Source organism: Euprymna scolopes, chromosome 6, assembly GCF_053919585.1.
Source record: "Euprymna scolopes isolate OS-2025 chromosome 6, ASM5391958v1, whole genome shotgun sequence".
Lineage (NCBI taxonomy): Eukaryota > Metazoa > Mollusca > Cephalopoda > Sepiida > Sepiolidae > Euprymna > Euprymna scolopes.
In genome coordinates this window covers 43947361-43963642 of record NC_136487.1, presented here as the reverse complement: position 1 = coordinate 43963642, position 16282 = coordinate 43947361, and the positions used below count along the sequence as shown (strand labels likewise).

Below are 16282 nucleotides of genomic sequence, written 5' to 3'. Positions count from 1 at the left end.
TAGTCAGTTAAAGCATTAGCAAGTTTTTATAATTAAAGAAATTTTCTTTTATTTGTGGGCAACTGACACGACTATAAGATGACGTATATCTGCCACATGGAGGGTCTTCAAGCAGCTGTCAACAATTTTACAAAATGAAGGTATGCCGTTGAATGTGAGAGTGGTTGTATGGTTGTGAAACATGACTGTAGTGCATCAGATTAAGAAAACTGCCATTCTCACTCTAATAACTTCCATGAAAACACAACACCTCAACTAGTATGGCCATGCCGTCCACTATCATCAAAAATGCTGTCAACAATTTTACAAAATGCAAGTATGCTGTTGAATGTGAGAGTGGCAGTATGTCTGACTCATATTGTTGTATGGTTGTGAAACATGGTCAATGTCAGAATGGCTGACTGTAGTGCATCAGATTAAGAAAACTGCCATTCTCACTCTACCAACTTCCATGAAAACACAACATCTCAACTAGTATGGCCATGCCGTCCACTATCATCAAAAATGCTCTAAAGCAGCCATGCTCAAACTTTCCTCCATCATTGACTCCCCATCCCTCGACGTTAGGTATTTCTCTATGTACCCACTACTCCCATACAAAAAATTCATAGCCATCATAGTGACCGAAAAAACGAGGTTAAAAGAACCTTTTTTATTGTTTAGAACTTTTAAGTTTCGTATAAAAATAGTATTATAAACTCGTATCACAAAAATAAAGAAAATCAAAACTTTTCTAAATAGATAATTATGAATTTGTATTATATTTCTTAGACATGACAGAATCTGAAAAGAAATAATTATTTTTCAATTATCACATACTTCAATTATTTATCCCTGACTATAATTGATAATTTTCACCCCCCCCCCAGGGGTAAATTTATGCCTGGTTGAGAACCTCTGCTCTAAAGTGTGTCTCATATTGATGTTGATGGTCCAAATCCACATGGTAAGCTGCTTAATACATGGAAAGGGGATCAATTAATGGCGCCCTAATTTTGGTGGTCGGCATAAGTGAAATGGCAACAGACATGCGACAGAAAGATGAAGAATAAAATTAATAATAATCCTAGAGTTCAATTCAGCGTGTTTATAAATTGTTTCTTATTTTACCTTGAATATTTGCCACAATTTGCACCTGGTCATGCTGTACAAATAAAGATTGGAGTCTTGACCAGCAGTTACCAATAATCGGTCTTTTTCACCAATGTCAACACATCGATGTCCAACCTATCAAAAACAAAACAAATGTTAAATTTTCACAACTTGACTTTGAATAGCATTCTTGAAAATATCTGATCTAAGTTAAAATGATTTCAAATATGAAAAAATAATTTTGTTTCTAAAATGATTGATGATTGTTTAAGAGTTTCACAAAATATCTCTCATCAATCAGTGAAAATTCTTCCTGACTTCTTTAACTGATTAAATGTATAATTTCTCCTATGAAACAAGTTTTTAAATAAAGAAAAACAATATTATTTTGATAATTTGGGCTACTATTCTCATCTTAAATATTATTTTGACAATGGTTCAGATGATGTAATTTTCAACCATTTTCAAATGCATCTTTTTAAACTTGGGAATCTTTATGTCAGACTCAGATACCTATAAAGCATTTTATATAGGTTGTTGCAATACTTTTAATATAAACAGAAGGGTATGATCACCAAAAGTTGGAAGGTTCTACTTATAGACACTGGCAATAGGAACTAAAGAATCAAATGGAACCACATTCTGCTAACAACCAATCAGAAACCAGAATTACTCCCTAAAAATATTGAATCTTTTAGCATTCCAGCACATAATTTTCCATGTCAACACAAGAAAGATCTTTTGCTCTTTGCCTACAAAATTATAAAGTCCAGGGCCTGCCCAGAACAGCTACCCACTGAAAATTCTTCATATCCAGGACTTGTACGAAAACTCTTGTGAAATTAAACATGGCTTTCAATTCAAGATATTTGGCGAATAGTAATGCGCTGATCTTCCAAAATGGCAGCTTCAACTTTACGGTGAGATGCCTAATCAATAGCAGAAGGGGGGGGGGCGACCAGGTCTGGGAGCTGTTTCCACAGACTTTCGGCCATGTTTGAATTCACGATGCCAGTGTTTTACAAGGTCATATGATGGGGCATTATCACCATAAGTTGCTTTCATTTCATCAAAAGTCTCCTGTGGTGTGCATTCTTTCAAATACAAAAACCGGATCACTGCTCGACATTCAACAGGCTCCATTTCACACCTGACTCAGTTCAAACACCTGTAAAACAGAAACCACAATTAGTTTAGAGCTGTAATTTGCCACATAACCCGTAGAGATATAAATCATTACACATGCAACATTTCAGCTAGATCAGACAACTGGAAGTGGGTCAGGGGCATTACTTATTGCACACCCCTCGTAACTCTGGGCCTTGATAAGTAGTGACCCTCCCAAGTAAAATGCACAGCACCATAGTAATATATATATATATATATATATATATATATATATATATATATATACGAATTATAACTGGGTTTATATAATTCAGTAATCATTCATATACCAATAAATTTTAAGCCAAAAAGAGATGACTTAAACTGTAAGCTACAAAATTATCATATTTCATAATTGAGCATTCAAACTGTTTTAACAAAAACCAAGACTTCAAGGAATCGATTGATAGGAACAAAAAGTGTATTACATTGTTAGCTACAATTGTTTCAAGACCATTTGGACAAATTCAAACATTATGTCGTTTGAAAATTTTCACAAGAACAGCCTTTTTTCAGACTTATTGAATAAAAAACACTTTAACAATAAAACATTATGGAAAAACATTTCCTTTATAAGGAAAAGAAACAAGCAAAACTTTTTTACATCTATCGCATCCTTGCAAAGTATATATATATATATATATATAAACTCCTGAATAATCGCTGCAATGTTGTGTCCATGTGTGTTTTCAAGTACTTGAAATGTGCTTTGATAAACTCAAAGCGTTTGTGCCCATTCGACATATATACTCCCGATCAACTCAACAAGCAGCAAAATCACACTCCTTTACTGTTGAGGTCCTTCGATGCCGAAAACGCCTTTTACTCTAATAGTTTCTTCTTTTCTCAGATTGCTAGGTTTTGAAATTCCCTCCTTGATTCTCTGACTGTAATAACATGCAGAAGCTTAAATGTCATGTGATCAAACATCTTGCTACTTAACTCTCCACGATCCTCTATTAGACATGATCCCAAATAAAAGAGTAAAAAAAAAAAAAAAAAAAATCTACTAAGTAGAATGTAAGACACAACAATTTGATTCAATGAATAATTTAATGATCAAATAATGCAGTATTAGATGAATTTAATTTTGAAAATCTTATTTTTTAAAATAATTTGGTAATAAAAACACACCCACACAAACAAAAAACACAGCAGCATAGTAAAAAGAAAACAAGAAAAAGTTAAAGTATAAAAACTCCTGGGCAACATCGGTTAAGTACAGCTAGTTAAGAATAAAAATGTCCCCAAAATACAAGGGTTTGAAAATTCATGCATTCTGAACAATTTCTAAGAAAAAAAAAAAAGCATTGAAAGCACAAAGAAATAAATTGTTGTTTACTGAGGAATTGTTTATACCAAAATGTCAGTGTTTATCATTTGGAATCTGGTAAAAGTGAAAGGTTATCAAGTGTTAATACAAGAACCATTTCTCAAGAGCAGAATATCTCCAAGGAGAGAGAGAGAAAGCAAAAAGCTTTGGTGAGAAAAAAAAAACAAAAAAACTTATATTAAAACTTTCTCTCATTTTTCATTTTACTTCAGTTAAAGTTCTTAGAAATCAAGAATGTAACACTTGATCTCTATACGAGATACATAGATATTCAAATATTCCATTAAATGTCTGCTTTAACTCTCAAACACTGAGTTAATAAAGAAGTTGAGAACAATTTTCCTCTCCCCAATTAACCGTATTTCATAATATGCCCTTGTAGTCTCTTGTACTTACTGGATTCTAGTACAAGAATTTATCTAGTCTCGTGGAGTATCCAACTTCATTCTGTAACTTGGAGAAGGTGCACCATTTCTTGTAAAGGCCAGTGTGGGTTAGCAATAGTGAGATCTTATTTGGGCTGCAAATACTATTGTTATTTTGAATGATTAATCAGGGTTTATTTGTAAGGAAAAATATCCTCTCGCCAAGTTGCCCTGACAAATCACTGTACAAAGAGAACTTAGATATTTGTGGATAGTGTTTAGTAGGCATTCAAACTTTTGGAATGAGAGATCAAATGACATGTTGTTTTCTATGAATCAGTTTATGATCAACAAATGATTTTTATAATTCAACAAAGTTTATTGATTAGTTTATATTAGCAAGTTATGCTTCCTCTGGTTACATATTTTATTTATATAACAAACGAATATATACTACACTATCTACCAACCCCCACCCTGCACGATATTCTACCATCTTGAAAAGATTAACATATTTACAATTTTTTTTTCTTCAAGTTTCATGTGTAATGCTAAATAGACTTTAACTCCATAAAATTCATCTGTCATAATCTTAAACCCAAATCATAAAACCATTTTTATTGCTTACACATGATTTTTTTTTTTTTAATCGCTACCTGTCCCTGATACCAATTGCCACCATTACCTTAAGAATATATTTGATTCTTTATCATTGAATTCTTTCAGCAAGAAAACATGGAAGTTGACATCAAAATGGAATTTCCAGCTGAATAACAAAATTAGGTTTAATTATAATCTCCCAAAATTCGTACGGCAACATCCACATGATGTAAGCCATCATTAAAGGTTTTGACAAACAATCAGTTTTAAATGAAAGTCTTCTGTTGATTGAACATTTACTACAGTTGTGCATAACTAAAAATAACAAAATTAACACTACTACTCCATCATGGCTGGTGGAGCAAGAACAATCTACCTTTCAGGATTAAATAAAGTGTCCAATTAAAAATTCTGTAGCGGTTCTGGAGTTCGACATAAAGATTCAAGTTTGAAAAAAAAAGATGGAGGTTACGTTGTCCAAAACATTATGTAAATAACAAGATGAGAATAATAGCTGAAGTTAGATTTCTCATTCATTGTGTTTTGTTGAGAATTTCCTTATATTAAAAAACAAAAATAAAGAAAAATCTGCATAATGCATGTACTAGTGATGAAACAAAAATATCACATTCCAAAAATCACAAATTGATCAAGTAGTTTTATTTTTAAATGAAATAAAATATTATGAGTAACAGAAGAGCAGCTGTCTTGCCCATCATTTTGAAAACGATCTAAAAAAAGGCGAGATAACTCAATAATTTAAACTTGCAAGATTTATGTTGTAATACCTACAACTTTCTGTTATTGCTTACAAATGATTTTTTTTTTATAAAAATAAAATTACTTGACGAATTTATGCAATTTGTAGAAGATGAAAATTTTTGTTTTATTAAGTTTTTCTTTCTTACTTTTTTTTTTAATATAGGGGAATTCTGAATAAGAAACCTTTACTACAGGCCTTTTGGCGAAGATCAAAGTGTAGCATCTGTTCCTCAGATGCAGCACTTCCATTTCTCATTATCTTTCAGTGGAGGAGAAATCCTTCACGACTGAGACAATTTTTATTTTTGTACCTTTTCTCCACGTTAAAAAACGACCCTGGTGTCTAACTCTGTCCCGTGGGGAGGCATTATAAATAGGTACAATAATAAATCCAATATGGTTGCCACTAAAAATGGCAGCAGCCATCTTGGATTTTTATCGCCACTATAAATTGCGGCAGCCATCTTAGATTTTTATGTTTTACAAAAATTGGTCTAAGATTAGAGCTTCATGGCCAAATAAATATCTATAAATGAAACATAATGAAAATATAATAGTCAATGAAGTAAAAAAAAAAAAAAGGTTAGACTACTAGATTATAAATAGAGAGAAATCTGAGATAAAAAGTCAACATTAGATTTATATAAAGGTGATTTATAGAAGGCAATATAATTCAGAGATGTAATGGACTGACATAAACTGAAGCAAATTAAGACATGACAGTGAAACAAGCTATGCAGATTCACTTTTTAGTAACATGATATATATGTGTACTTTTTTTAATACAGAAAGTATTTTAGTGGAAGAAAAAATAAAAAAAAAAAAATAATTTAGAATTTAGAACAGAAGTGAGGATCCTTTTCACATATAAATTTAAAGGAAATTTTCCTGAAATATCATATGATACGGAACTTTCATCAGACTCCACCGACACAAGTTAAGAACACAACGCAACATTAAAAGTATATAAAACAAATACATATTTATTATATTAGTAAAAGTGAATCTGTATAACTTGTTTTACCGTTATATGTCCTCATTTGTTTCAGTTTGTGTCTATCTGTTACATCTCTGCACTGTATTGATTTCTATAAATTACCTTCATGTACACACTAGACCAGGAGTCTCCAAACTATCGCCCGCAGGCAAGATCCAGCCCACCAAAGTCTTTAATCCGACCCACAGGGTAGTTATATAAAACGTAAAAAATATTCAGGAGAAATTTAAAAATTTAAAAGTGCAACTTTACTTTAATGTGTCGTCCGACGTAATCATGTAATTTCAAACAAAGACATTTCAGGGAAAAACATTATTATGTACTTACATGTCATGTCGAAATTAATATAAATTCAAAAAATTATGAAAAATTGTCCAGTAGAAGATGTGCTAGAGCTAATATTTTTATAAAAAGTGTGCAATATAATTGAAAAGGAGCAAGATGGCCGATCTGAAAAATAGTCATCAGTATAATGCAGTTATCTCCCCTTGATTTCGATCTGCTAAAGTGTTAATTTACTGTGAATAACAGCAACTTCGAAAAATTCTGTTTTTACTCATAATTATTTTTATACTGGACCAGTTTTCGTAATTTTTGGAACTTATACTAATTTTGGCATGATACATAAGTATATAATAATGTTTTTCTCTGACATGCAGTTTTTAGAAGACACACTATAGTAAAGTTGCACCAATTAAAAATGTGTAAAAATAGTGTGGTGGTTTTTATTTTTGTTCAGAAAATGATTAAAAGAACAACGTTTTAGAGAACCAGTTTCACTAAAATCAAAGCTAATGAGCAAAACAATATAAAACATGTCCAAGCCATTTTTTTTTTAAATTTTAGCCTGCATAACTTAAAAAAAATATATGCACCCCCCCCCCTCCATTTAAAAAACTTTGGAGACCCTTGCACTAGACAATGCTTTGTTCCAGAACCACTCCCAGATTGATGAAGATGTCCAGAGGGCCAGCCAAAGACGTGGTTACACACTATTAAAGCCAATGTAAATTCTAACTCAGGTCCACAGATTTACAGTGTTATGGTAGAACTGACTGCTCATAATTATGTTGATCAGTGCAGATCATCATGTATGGCCTGCATTCATTCATGGTAGTCTGTTTTATGAGAGTTGCTGTCTCAACCTATTCTGCATGAATGCCACCAAATCAAGACAATGTTTCAAGCAAACCACATTAATCTTTTAACATTAAATTTGTCATTGAATAAAAAATAAAACATACTTACAATTCCTTTTTTGCATTGTGGTCTGTCTCCATCACCTGCATGCTCAATGGAACAAAATACAATTTCCCCAAATTTGCTTGCAGCGCAGCTGATTGTATCGTGACAGAATTAAGGAAGATTTAAGTGGTTTCAAAGCTATTAAAAATAAATCACTCATAGTCATATATAATATCAACAAATGGTAAATATGATGCTTTTTTTTTTTTTTTTTTTTTTTTTTACAAACAAAAACATTTTGTTTAAACAACAAAAAATTATTGCTCCATATTATGGATCCTACATCAATTAAATTATGTAGTATGAATTTTGATAAGAGTCACAATGAATGCATGGTAATAATCCAGATCTGTAAAACAGAATTATTCCTAGAAATGAGTAATGTAAAATTAAGGCAGAGGGCAGCAGGTCAAACGCGATAGACAAAACAGTAAGTGATATGACAAATGATAGGTTTTTTGAGCTGGGAGAAACAAAGGTCTCAAATTAGTCTCATCGTGGAAGCTGTGCAATTAAGACAGGGCCAATAATGTAGAAAACTTTGTAATCTAAGGTGAATGTGACTTCGATACTATTGCCCGTATACGTCACTTATTTCAGTCAGTCAGGAAGTTAAGGAAATTATTAGCTAAGTGAACACGAGTCCATACAATGAAACAATGAGGCAGATCATTTACTCATGCATGAAGTCAATCGTTTTTATTTCAGGGATTTATCTTTATTAATTCAAGATATTTTGTTTGATTTTTCGATTTTTATGTTTTAAAGCTGTGAGTGCTATAGGATTCTTAAAGCTGTCAAATACGAAATCCATTAGGTTTTCCGGTTACGTGGATGAAGGGCAATTATGGTAGCTAGTGTAAATTTTGACAACGTCCACACTGGGTGCATGCTAATAACCCAGACCTGCAAAAAGGAACTGTTCCCATAGTTGAGTCAGCAAGACAAATGCTGTAGACAAAACTAAGTGATATGACGAATGACATTACATTTTTCAGGCTGGGAGAAACAAAGATTTTCAAGTCAGTCTCACCATGGAAGCCATGCTATTAAGACACGGCTAATAATGTAGAAAACTTTGTAATCTAAGACGAATATTACTTTGATGTCAATCAGTGTGTGTCACTCATTTCAGTAAGTTAGGAAGCTAAAGATTAAATAATTAGCTAAGGAAGCATTACTCTCCCTCCTGCATCAATTCTTTCCAAATAAAGCTTTGAAGAAAATTCTCAATGAAGCCTCCTTGTGTACTCTTTCATCATTAACGCTTATTTCTAAGCCACCACCAAATGAAACAGCAACGATGAAGAAAAATGGTGCCATCAGACAAGCACATATAAACACGGTCACATACATTTAAAAACTTTTGTTATTGAAAATGTTACAGTGTTAGATGTATTTTTTGGTTTGACACCAGTTAGGAAAGCAGTGTAACATCACATGATGTTGCTGTGAATTTTAAAGTTATGATAGATTTCCTAATTCCAGAAATATTGATTTTCAAATATATTTAACTCTCAAACTTAATTATAGTAATAAATAACTTAATAGCTGCCAATTAAAAACTAAATAAGATTCTACTTTTAGGCAATTATGTATGAATACCCTAGAAAAAACTTAGTAGATAAAAAAAGAAAAAAATGACAACAAAAATAATTGAGAATTTAGAGTAGAGGAGGAATCATTTTTGGGGTTTGTATTACTGTACACATAGATTCGAAAAAGTTGTCAAAAAACAAATATATAACAAATAAATGTTATCAAAGGCAAGATAAGTTACTTTTCTGCCAAACTGGATATATTTTTTGTGTTTTTATTCAATGTAACATGTTTATTCAGCTGGAAAAACATACAGTGTTTACCGATGTATTGGAAAATTCAAGATGGCGTCTGATTCTCTCTTTAACACGGTAAGTTTGGGAAAAGGTGTTATAAATAAAAAACTATACAAAATACTATTAAAAACCCGCCGAATATATGTCAACCTATGTCACGGTAACATATATTGAGCGAGTTTTAAGCAGTATTTTTCCGTTTTTTTATTTATAACACCTTTTCCCAAACTTACCGTGTTAAAGAGAGAATCAGACGCCATCTCGAATTTTCCAATACATCGGTAAACACTGTATAGTTTTCGAGCGGAATAAACATGTTACATTGAATAAAAACACAAAAAATATATCCAGTTTGGTAGAAAAGTAACTTATCTTGCCTTTGATAACATTTATTTGTTATATATTTGATTTTTGACAACTTTTTCGAATCTATGTGTACAGTAATACAAACCCCATTTTTGCATATAAATTTAATGTATAATGAACCCCCTTTCCCGGCCATTCATACCTTTTAGAGCAATTTTCTTGATATTTTTTCAATTTGAAAAATTATTATATAAAATTACGCTACAACTAAATCTAGGTCTAAGCAACAAGTCCACTCTATAAAAGTGCCATCCTTGAACCTGTCATGCCATTAACCTTAAGTCTGAGTGACAAGTCCCACCTCGAAAAAATCTCCTTTAACCCACCCTAAGTCTGAATGGCACCCACTTCAAAATAAAAACCCTTCCATAACTCTAACACTAATCCTAAGTCTGAGAGGCAAGCCCCTCATCATACAACCATCTTAAAAAAGACCCCGCACCTCCTAAAAGAATGCATATGATTTGTCTCTCATAGAAAAATAAATTAACTGCTTTAAAACACTACAAGGGCATGGAAATGGTAGATTAGTTCACATTAAATTCATATATAAATAAATCCTCCACTCTAAAATAATTGTTTTTTGTTTTTTCTTCCTACCAAGTTTTCAGAGTGTTCACACATATTTGCAAATTCCACTAGCTCTACCACCACCAACTTGAAGTCTGGGGGGGAAATCTTCTCTTCTTACTAAAAACCCCTAGTAAAAACACACATCTATATATATAAAAGCGAAAATGTATGTATGTATGTATATCACTTTTATGTCAGGTCATGTCATATGCTACTGGTACCATGTAACCCAGTACTACCTGCCTCATGGTCGGGTCACCGGCGACTAAACTGGTTTCCCCACCAGACTTGTTTGGTGAGGAGGGCGGCTAGTCTCCCTGAAGGATTAAAAACAAGACCTTCCAAAGGGCGAATGAACTCTTTTTCTGGGTCAACGACCAACTAGCACCGTGTATATTTGTGTGTGTGTATATGTGTATTGGGGTGGAGAGGGCTCCTGTAAGCCATGTTGAAGGCAACCTTTCTAGGAGAAGCAAATCTCTGATTTAAAAAACCATAAAGCGGAAGACCATTACCCGCATTAAGCTGGTCTGCAGTTTAATTTGTTGCTGGCTATCTTGCTCTTGCTTGTTGTTGGATCTCAACATTTTGAACCGAGAGAGAGACTTAGCTGTCGTACAAAGCTAAGACTCTGTAACATCATATTTGTATAGATACTCCCTCAGGCATTTGGGCTCATGGATTTTAAATGTCTGAGGGAGTGGCACTCGTCTGACAAGACGTTGCAATCATCATGTATGTATGTATGTATGTATGTATGTACGCTTTTCCTCAATGTTCACAAAAGGCTTCTTTCAGAGAAGCGCTTGCTCGGTTCACAACTTCTTAAAACTTTTTATATCATCTATAAATTGTAATATCTCAGAGTTACCCACGGAGCTGGCCTGTCTATTTAATTTTATTGACTTTCAAACGTTAATTATTCAACATTTCCCGCATCGGCACGTGTTACATTTGGTTTTCGTCCGAAAGCCAGTTGTCTCAAGAGAGCTAAATAATGTTTGTTCAATGTCGACTTCATCATATCAGACTGTAGCTTTCATTTCGCTCCTCCTAATAAACAGGGAGCGGGTTTTTAAAAACAAACAAACCGATTTATTCACCTCATTCAAAACTGTCCCGCACAAAATGCTTACTGCTGAATACCTATCGCCGTCACGTCAATCAAAAATGCGCACCTGTTTTTTTTTTTAACACTTTACTATTTTCCAACTGCGCGTCGTGAAGGCTTCATTTTCTTTTTTCATGGACACCTGTTTTTTTTTCACATTTTTGGGGTTTTTTCACATACCCCGAAAAACACCCGGACAACGCCGGGTACCCCTCGCTAGTATACATCTAAATAAAAGAAAGAAAAGCTCACAAAATTTATTTTTATTTGCCATAGAAAAAAAAAAGGTTAACTGCTCTAAAAATTAGAATGTTAATTAAAATTTGATGCTGATAAGAAAATTGGCAAGCATCTAAAAACATATTCATAGTCAGATAAAGTATTTTTTAAAAGAATAAAATTGGATTAAAATTTTATTGTTTTTAACAATATGGCCTAACATTAAAGAAAAGATGGTTAATCAAAATGAAATACTGCTTCATGTTCTTTATAAATTTATAATATTTATTCATAGTGTTAATTTGGTTGTTTTGTTTTACGGCATATCAACCTTTTTCAGGTTATTTAATGTGGAATCCAGTAATTTTGGTAAAAGTTTTAATGCTTGAACTTTTTTATATCTTCAAATATTTATTCATGATATTGGGTTATTTTGTAGAGGAAAATTGTTTTTGGCTTGCAGAACATGATTGAGTTTTGCAAAGAGAATGGAACAACAACAAAAAAAAAACAATAACATCAATGTTTGGTGCATTGTTTTTGTAGCAAGGAATAAAATATGTTGAAAAATAAACAACCTTTCCATTTATTAAACAGAAAATGAATTTCAATATTGTAGAGAATTTTCAGAAATTTAATTTTTATAACTGCTGTATTAAAATGAAATTTGTATAAATTTAGACATTTTGTTTAAATGCCAGTTTTACCTGATAATTAGAAATCATTTTCGTTATTTAATTATTACTGATATTTTCCATTGTCGGACAAATGTAAACAAAAATACCAAAAACAAATTATATAGACAACTGATTTAATTTTCAATGTCATTTTCACAATGTTTCGATTGATTTACTACCAATATTCAAGTGTATAATGTCAAACTTCACATGTTTTCAGTCAAACTCAAGAATCTACACGGAATTTCAAATAGAACCCATGCAGATTTCAGAGTGTGTCATGAAGATTCCGGAGTTTGGCAAGATACACCTGAGGTTACATTTGCCAAAACATGAAAATAACATAGTCCGAATAATCCAAATAAAACGCATTATCAATCCTCATCTCAAAAATTCAGAAATATTAAAAACATATTTGTAATAGTTAATGAGAGAGGATGCTCCTCCCCCTCCTTTATAGTGTTCTGGTATCACAATAATTGGTTCTGAAACATTTTACAACGTTTAATGTTTAAATAACATTCCAATCTCTTTAGAATAATAATCTATCAATGGTAGGAACAAAGGTTTGTTTTTTTGTTGTTTTTTTGGGGACGAGGTTATAATGTGAATGGATACCTTAGCCATTGAAAGCATGGAATTTATATTGGAAAACATTTTATAATATTAAAATTGTCATACCCAATTGAAGAACAAAAGAGTCAATTGAAAACTCGCACAAACAAAAACTTCTAAAGAGTTGATGTACCTTAAAAACAAAATATTACTCCCACATATACAAAAGGGAAAATACTAATCTATATATCTATAAAAGTGAAAATATTGGTGTGTGTCTGTGTACATTTCCCTACTAAATAACTCTGTCAATTTTTGGTCTAGAGACTCGAGATTTGACATAAGGAGTATTGAAATTTGGGAAAATCTTTTTAATCTGCTTTCGGCCAGAAATTTGGCTGTCAAGGGGTCAAATTTCAACGATTTTACCTATGAAAACTCTAACAAACTCCTCCGCCAATTTTGTGTCTAAACACTTGAAATTTTAAATGTAGGTTACTTGGACATGGATCATACTTTGTAATTTGATTTGAACCCCCCCCCCCCCCCAAAAAAATAAATGTAAAGGGGTCATAATTGGAGTCAAAGTTTAAAAAAATTTGACATCTGTGGTTTGCCAAATTACTCAGATAATTTCTGATCTAAACATTTGAAATTTTACAGAAAGGGTATTCAGAGATAGGGCAAGCTTTTTAATCGGTTTGAGTTGAAAATTTGAACTGTCATCGGGTCAAAGTTCAAAAGTGTCTAGCAAACTACTCAGCCAATTTTAGGTCTAAACATTTGAAATTTATACATAATGGGTATTCAGACATGCTGCAAGCACTTAAATCAGTTTTCGGCCAAAAATTGGCTGTCAAAATGTCAAAGCTGAAAGAGTTGACCTTTGCAGATTCTACCAAATTGCTCTGCTAATTTTGGGTCTAAAGACTTGAAATTTTAGATGTAGGTAACTTGGACATGGGTAAAACTTTGTATTTTGATTGATATGAGACCAAAATGATAAATGTTAAGGGGTCAAAATTGGGGTCAAAGTTAAAAAAGTTACGAAACTACGCAGAAAAATTTTGGTCTAAACATTTGAAATCTTACATAAAGTGTATTCACACGTAGGGCAAGTTATGAACAGTACAAAGGGACCGAGCAAAGCTGGGCTGAACTGCTAGTATATATATTAAAAAAATATAAACTTGGGTTTAGTTGTTTTGTTTTACAGCATATCAACTCTTTTTGAGTTATTTAATGCTGAAGTCAGTAATGTGAGGAAAAGTTTTTATGCGTAAAGTTCTATATATCTTCACATTTTTTCATGGAGTTTGGTTTGGTTGTTTTGTCGAGGAAAATTCCTAGTTTTGCTTTGGACTTTGCAGAACATGATTGAGTTTTGGAAAGGGGGGGGAAAAACAACATCATTGTTTGGTGCATGTTAGGTAAACAAAAAACAGTATCTTCAGACAGCCTGATCTAGTAGCACTAGGGAAAAAAAAATTAACTGATGAATTTATAAGCTAAAGTGCCCAAAACTTGTAGCCACTTGTCTAAATAATATCACATATATAAAAGGAGGAGTTCAGAAGGGATTGAAGTTCCTTTGGTGAGGTAGCAAGGGAGTATATGTCTGTCTGTCTGTCTCTCTCTCTCACTATATATATATATATATATATATATCCAAATGATTCAAAGTTGCTCATATTATTTGGGTGTTGCAGCAGAGAATTTATTGTCTATTATATGCTGGTGAAATTTATTGTCTATTATATGCTGGTGAAATGGCGTGCTTGGAAGACATATCAATAGGATCGGAACATGTAAATGACAAGTGGCTGTATCATCATAATGGAAAAAACAAACTCCCAATAGCAAGAATAAGAAGATGAATATGAGGGGTGTTCAATTAGTAATGCCCCTGATCCACTTCCTATTGTCTGATCTAGGTGAAATTTTGCATGTGCAATTATTTATATCCCTAGGAGTTATGTGGCAAATTACAGCTCTATACTAGATGTGGTTTCTGATTTACAGGCGTTTGAGCAGAGTCAGATGTGAAATGGAACGCACACCACGGAAGACTTTTGATGAAATGAAAGAAACAATGCTAATGATGTCACCATCATATGACCTTGTAAAATGCTAGCATCATGAATTCAGACATCACTGGAAATCTTTTGAAACAGTACCCAGCCTTGGTTGCCCTCTTCACCTTCTGCCATTGATAAAGTAAAACTGAGGCTGCCATTTTCAGAGATCACCAGATGATTATTCACCAAATAGTCCAAGAGATCAAGATTAGTACAAGATCTATGGAAACTATCATTCATAATGATTTGCATATTCATAAGATGCTTGCCAGATGAAGTCCCAGGTTACTAACAACTTTCCAGAAGTGAGAATGTGTTGAGTGCTTCAGGATGAACTTGAAGATGTGCTTAAAACCAGAGTCTATCATTATGATTCAGAGAATCATAATGATAGAATAGAATCAGTTAATGCAGTGGAAACACTTGAACTAACCGTCTCCAAAAAAAGCATGGGTTGGCAAGGTTATGCTCACAGTCTTCTGAGACGAGAACAGAGAAGTGATAGCAGATTTTCTAGTAAAATGTACCACAACTAGAGGAGCCTATTATGCTTCACTTCTGAGGAAATTATAAGGAGCTATCAAAAGCAAAAGGCAGCACAAAATCAGTAAAGCTATCCTTCTCCTGCGACATAACATTCTGATCCACAACACAAGCACTTGGTCTCACCACATCGAAAGAAGGTAAGGGTGCAGACCTCTGCTGTCAAGGTCATGCTCACACTAGTCTGGCATCAGGACAGAGTAGTGAGGATGTATTTTCTGACAAAGGATACCATAAATATAGGAGTTTATTATACTTCACTTTTGAGAAAATTCAGAGAAGCTATCAAAATCAAGGCGGGGAAAGTTCAGCAAAGATATCCTCCCACTGCAAGGCAACACTACGGTCTACAATGCACATGTCACTAGATCAGAAGCACTTATATGTGGCTAATAACTAGGGCTAGGACAACAGCATATTCTTTTCATTGTTTTGATTCTCAAGTGTGTATTCGTTGATATCTTATATGCTTTTATATAGACTGATGTGGTTTTCAATTGATTAACTGTGTCGGATATATACTCAAGAGTCAAAACAATGAAGAGAATATTCTGTTGTCATAGCCCTACTTATAACCCCCTCCCCAAATCCTTCACAAAACAGATACACCAAAATTGATGACCTTACACCTTCTGACTTTCACCTTTTCTCAGCCATGAAGTTTTTGAAAGGAAAGTATTGCTCAGATGAAGTAGTCCTGATTTCCAAAGTCACGTTGTGGCTGGAAGACCAACCTGGGGTGTTCTACAAAAATGGTCTTCAGA

General features: G+C 33.1%; 1 protein-coding gene across 4 annotated transcripts in view; it reads right to left on the bottom strand.

Moving 5' to 3' along the window:
- LOC145277623 (uncharacterized) overlaps nt 1-16282 on the bottom strand; it is a 108007-nt gene that overhangs the window by 73385 nt on the left and 18340 nt on the right. For 2 of the 4 annotated variants that reach the window (XM_080129172.1, XM_080129173.1), the window contains exons 2-3: nt 7565-7662; nt 1111-1227 (exon numbers count right to left, since the gene is read on the bottom strand). In XM_080129172.1, coding sequence (XP_079985298.1) covers nt 1111-1227; nt 7565-7662 — 215 coding nt within the window. The remainder of the gene's footprint in view (nt 1-1110; nt 1228-7564; nt 7663-16282) is intronic. The other 2 variants (XM_080129176.1, XM_080129174.1) reach the window with 1 other exon arrangement.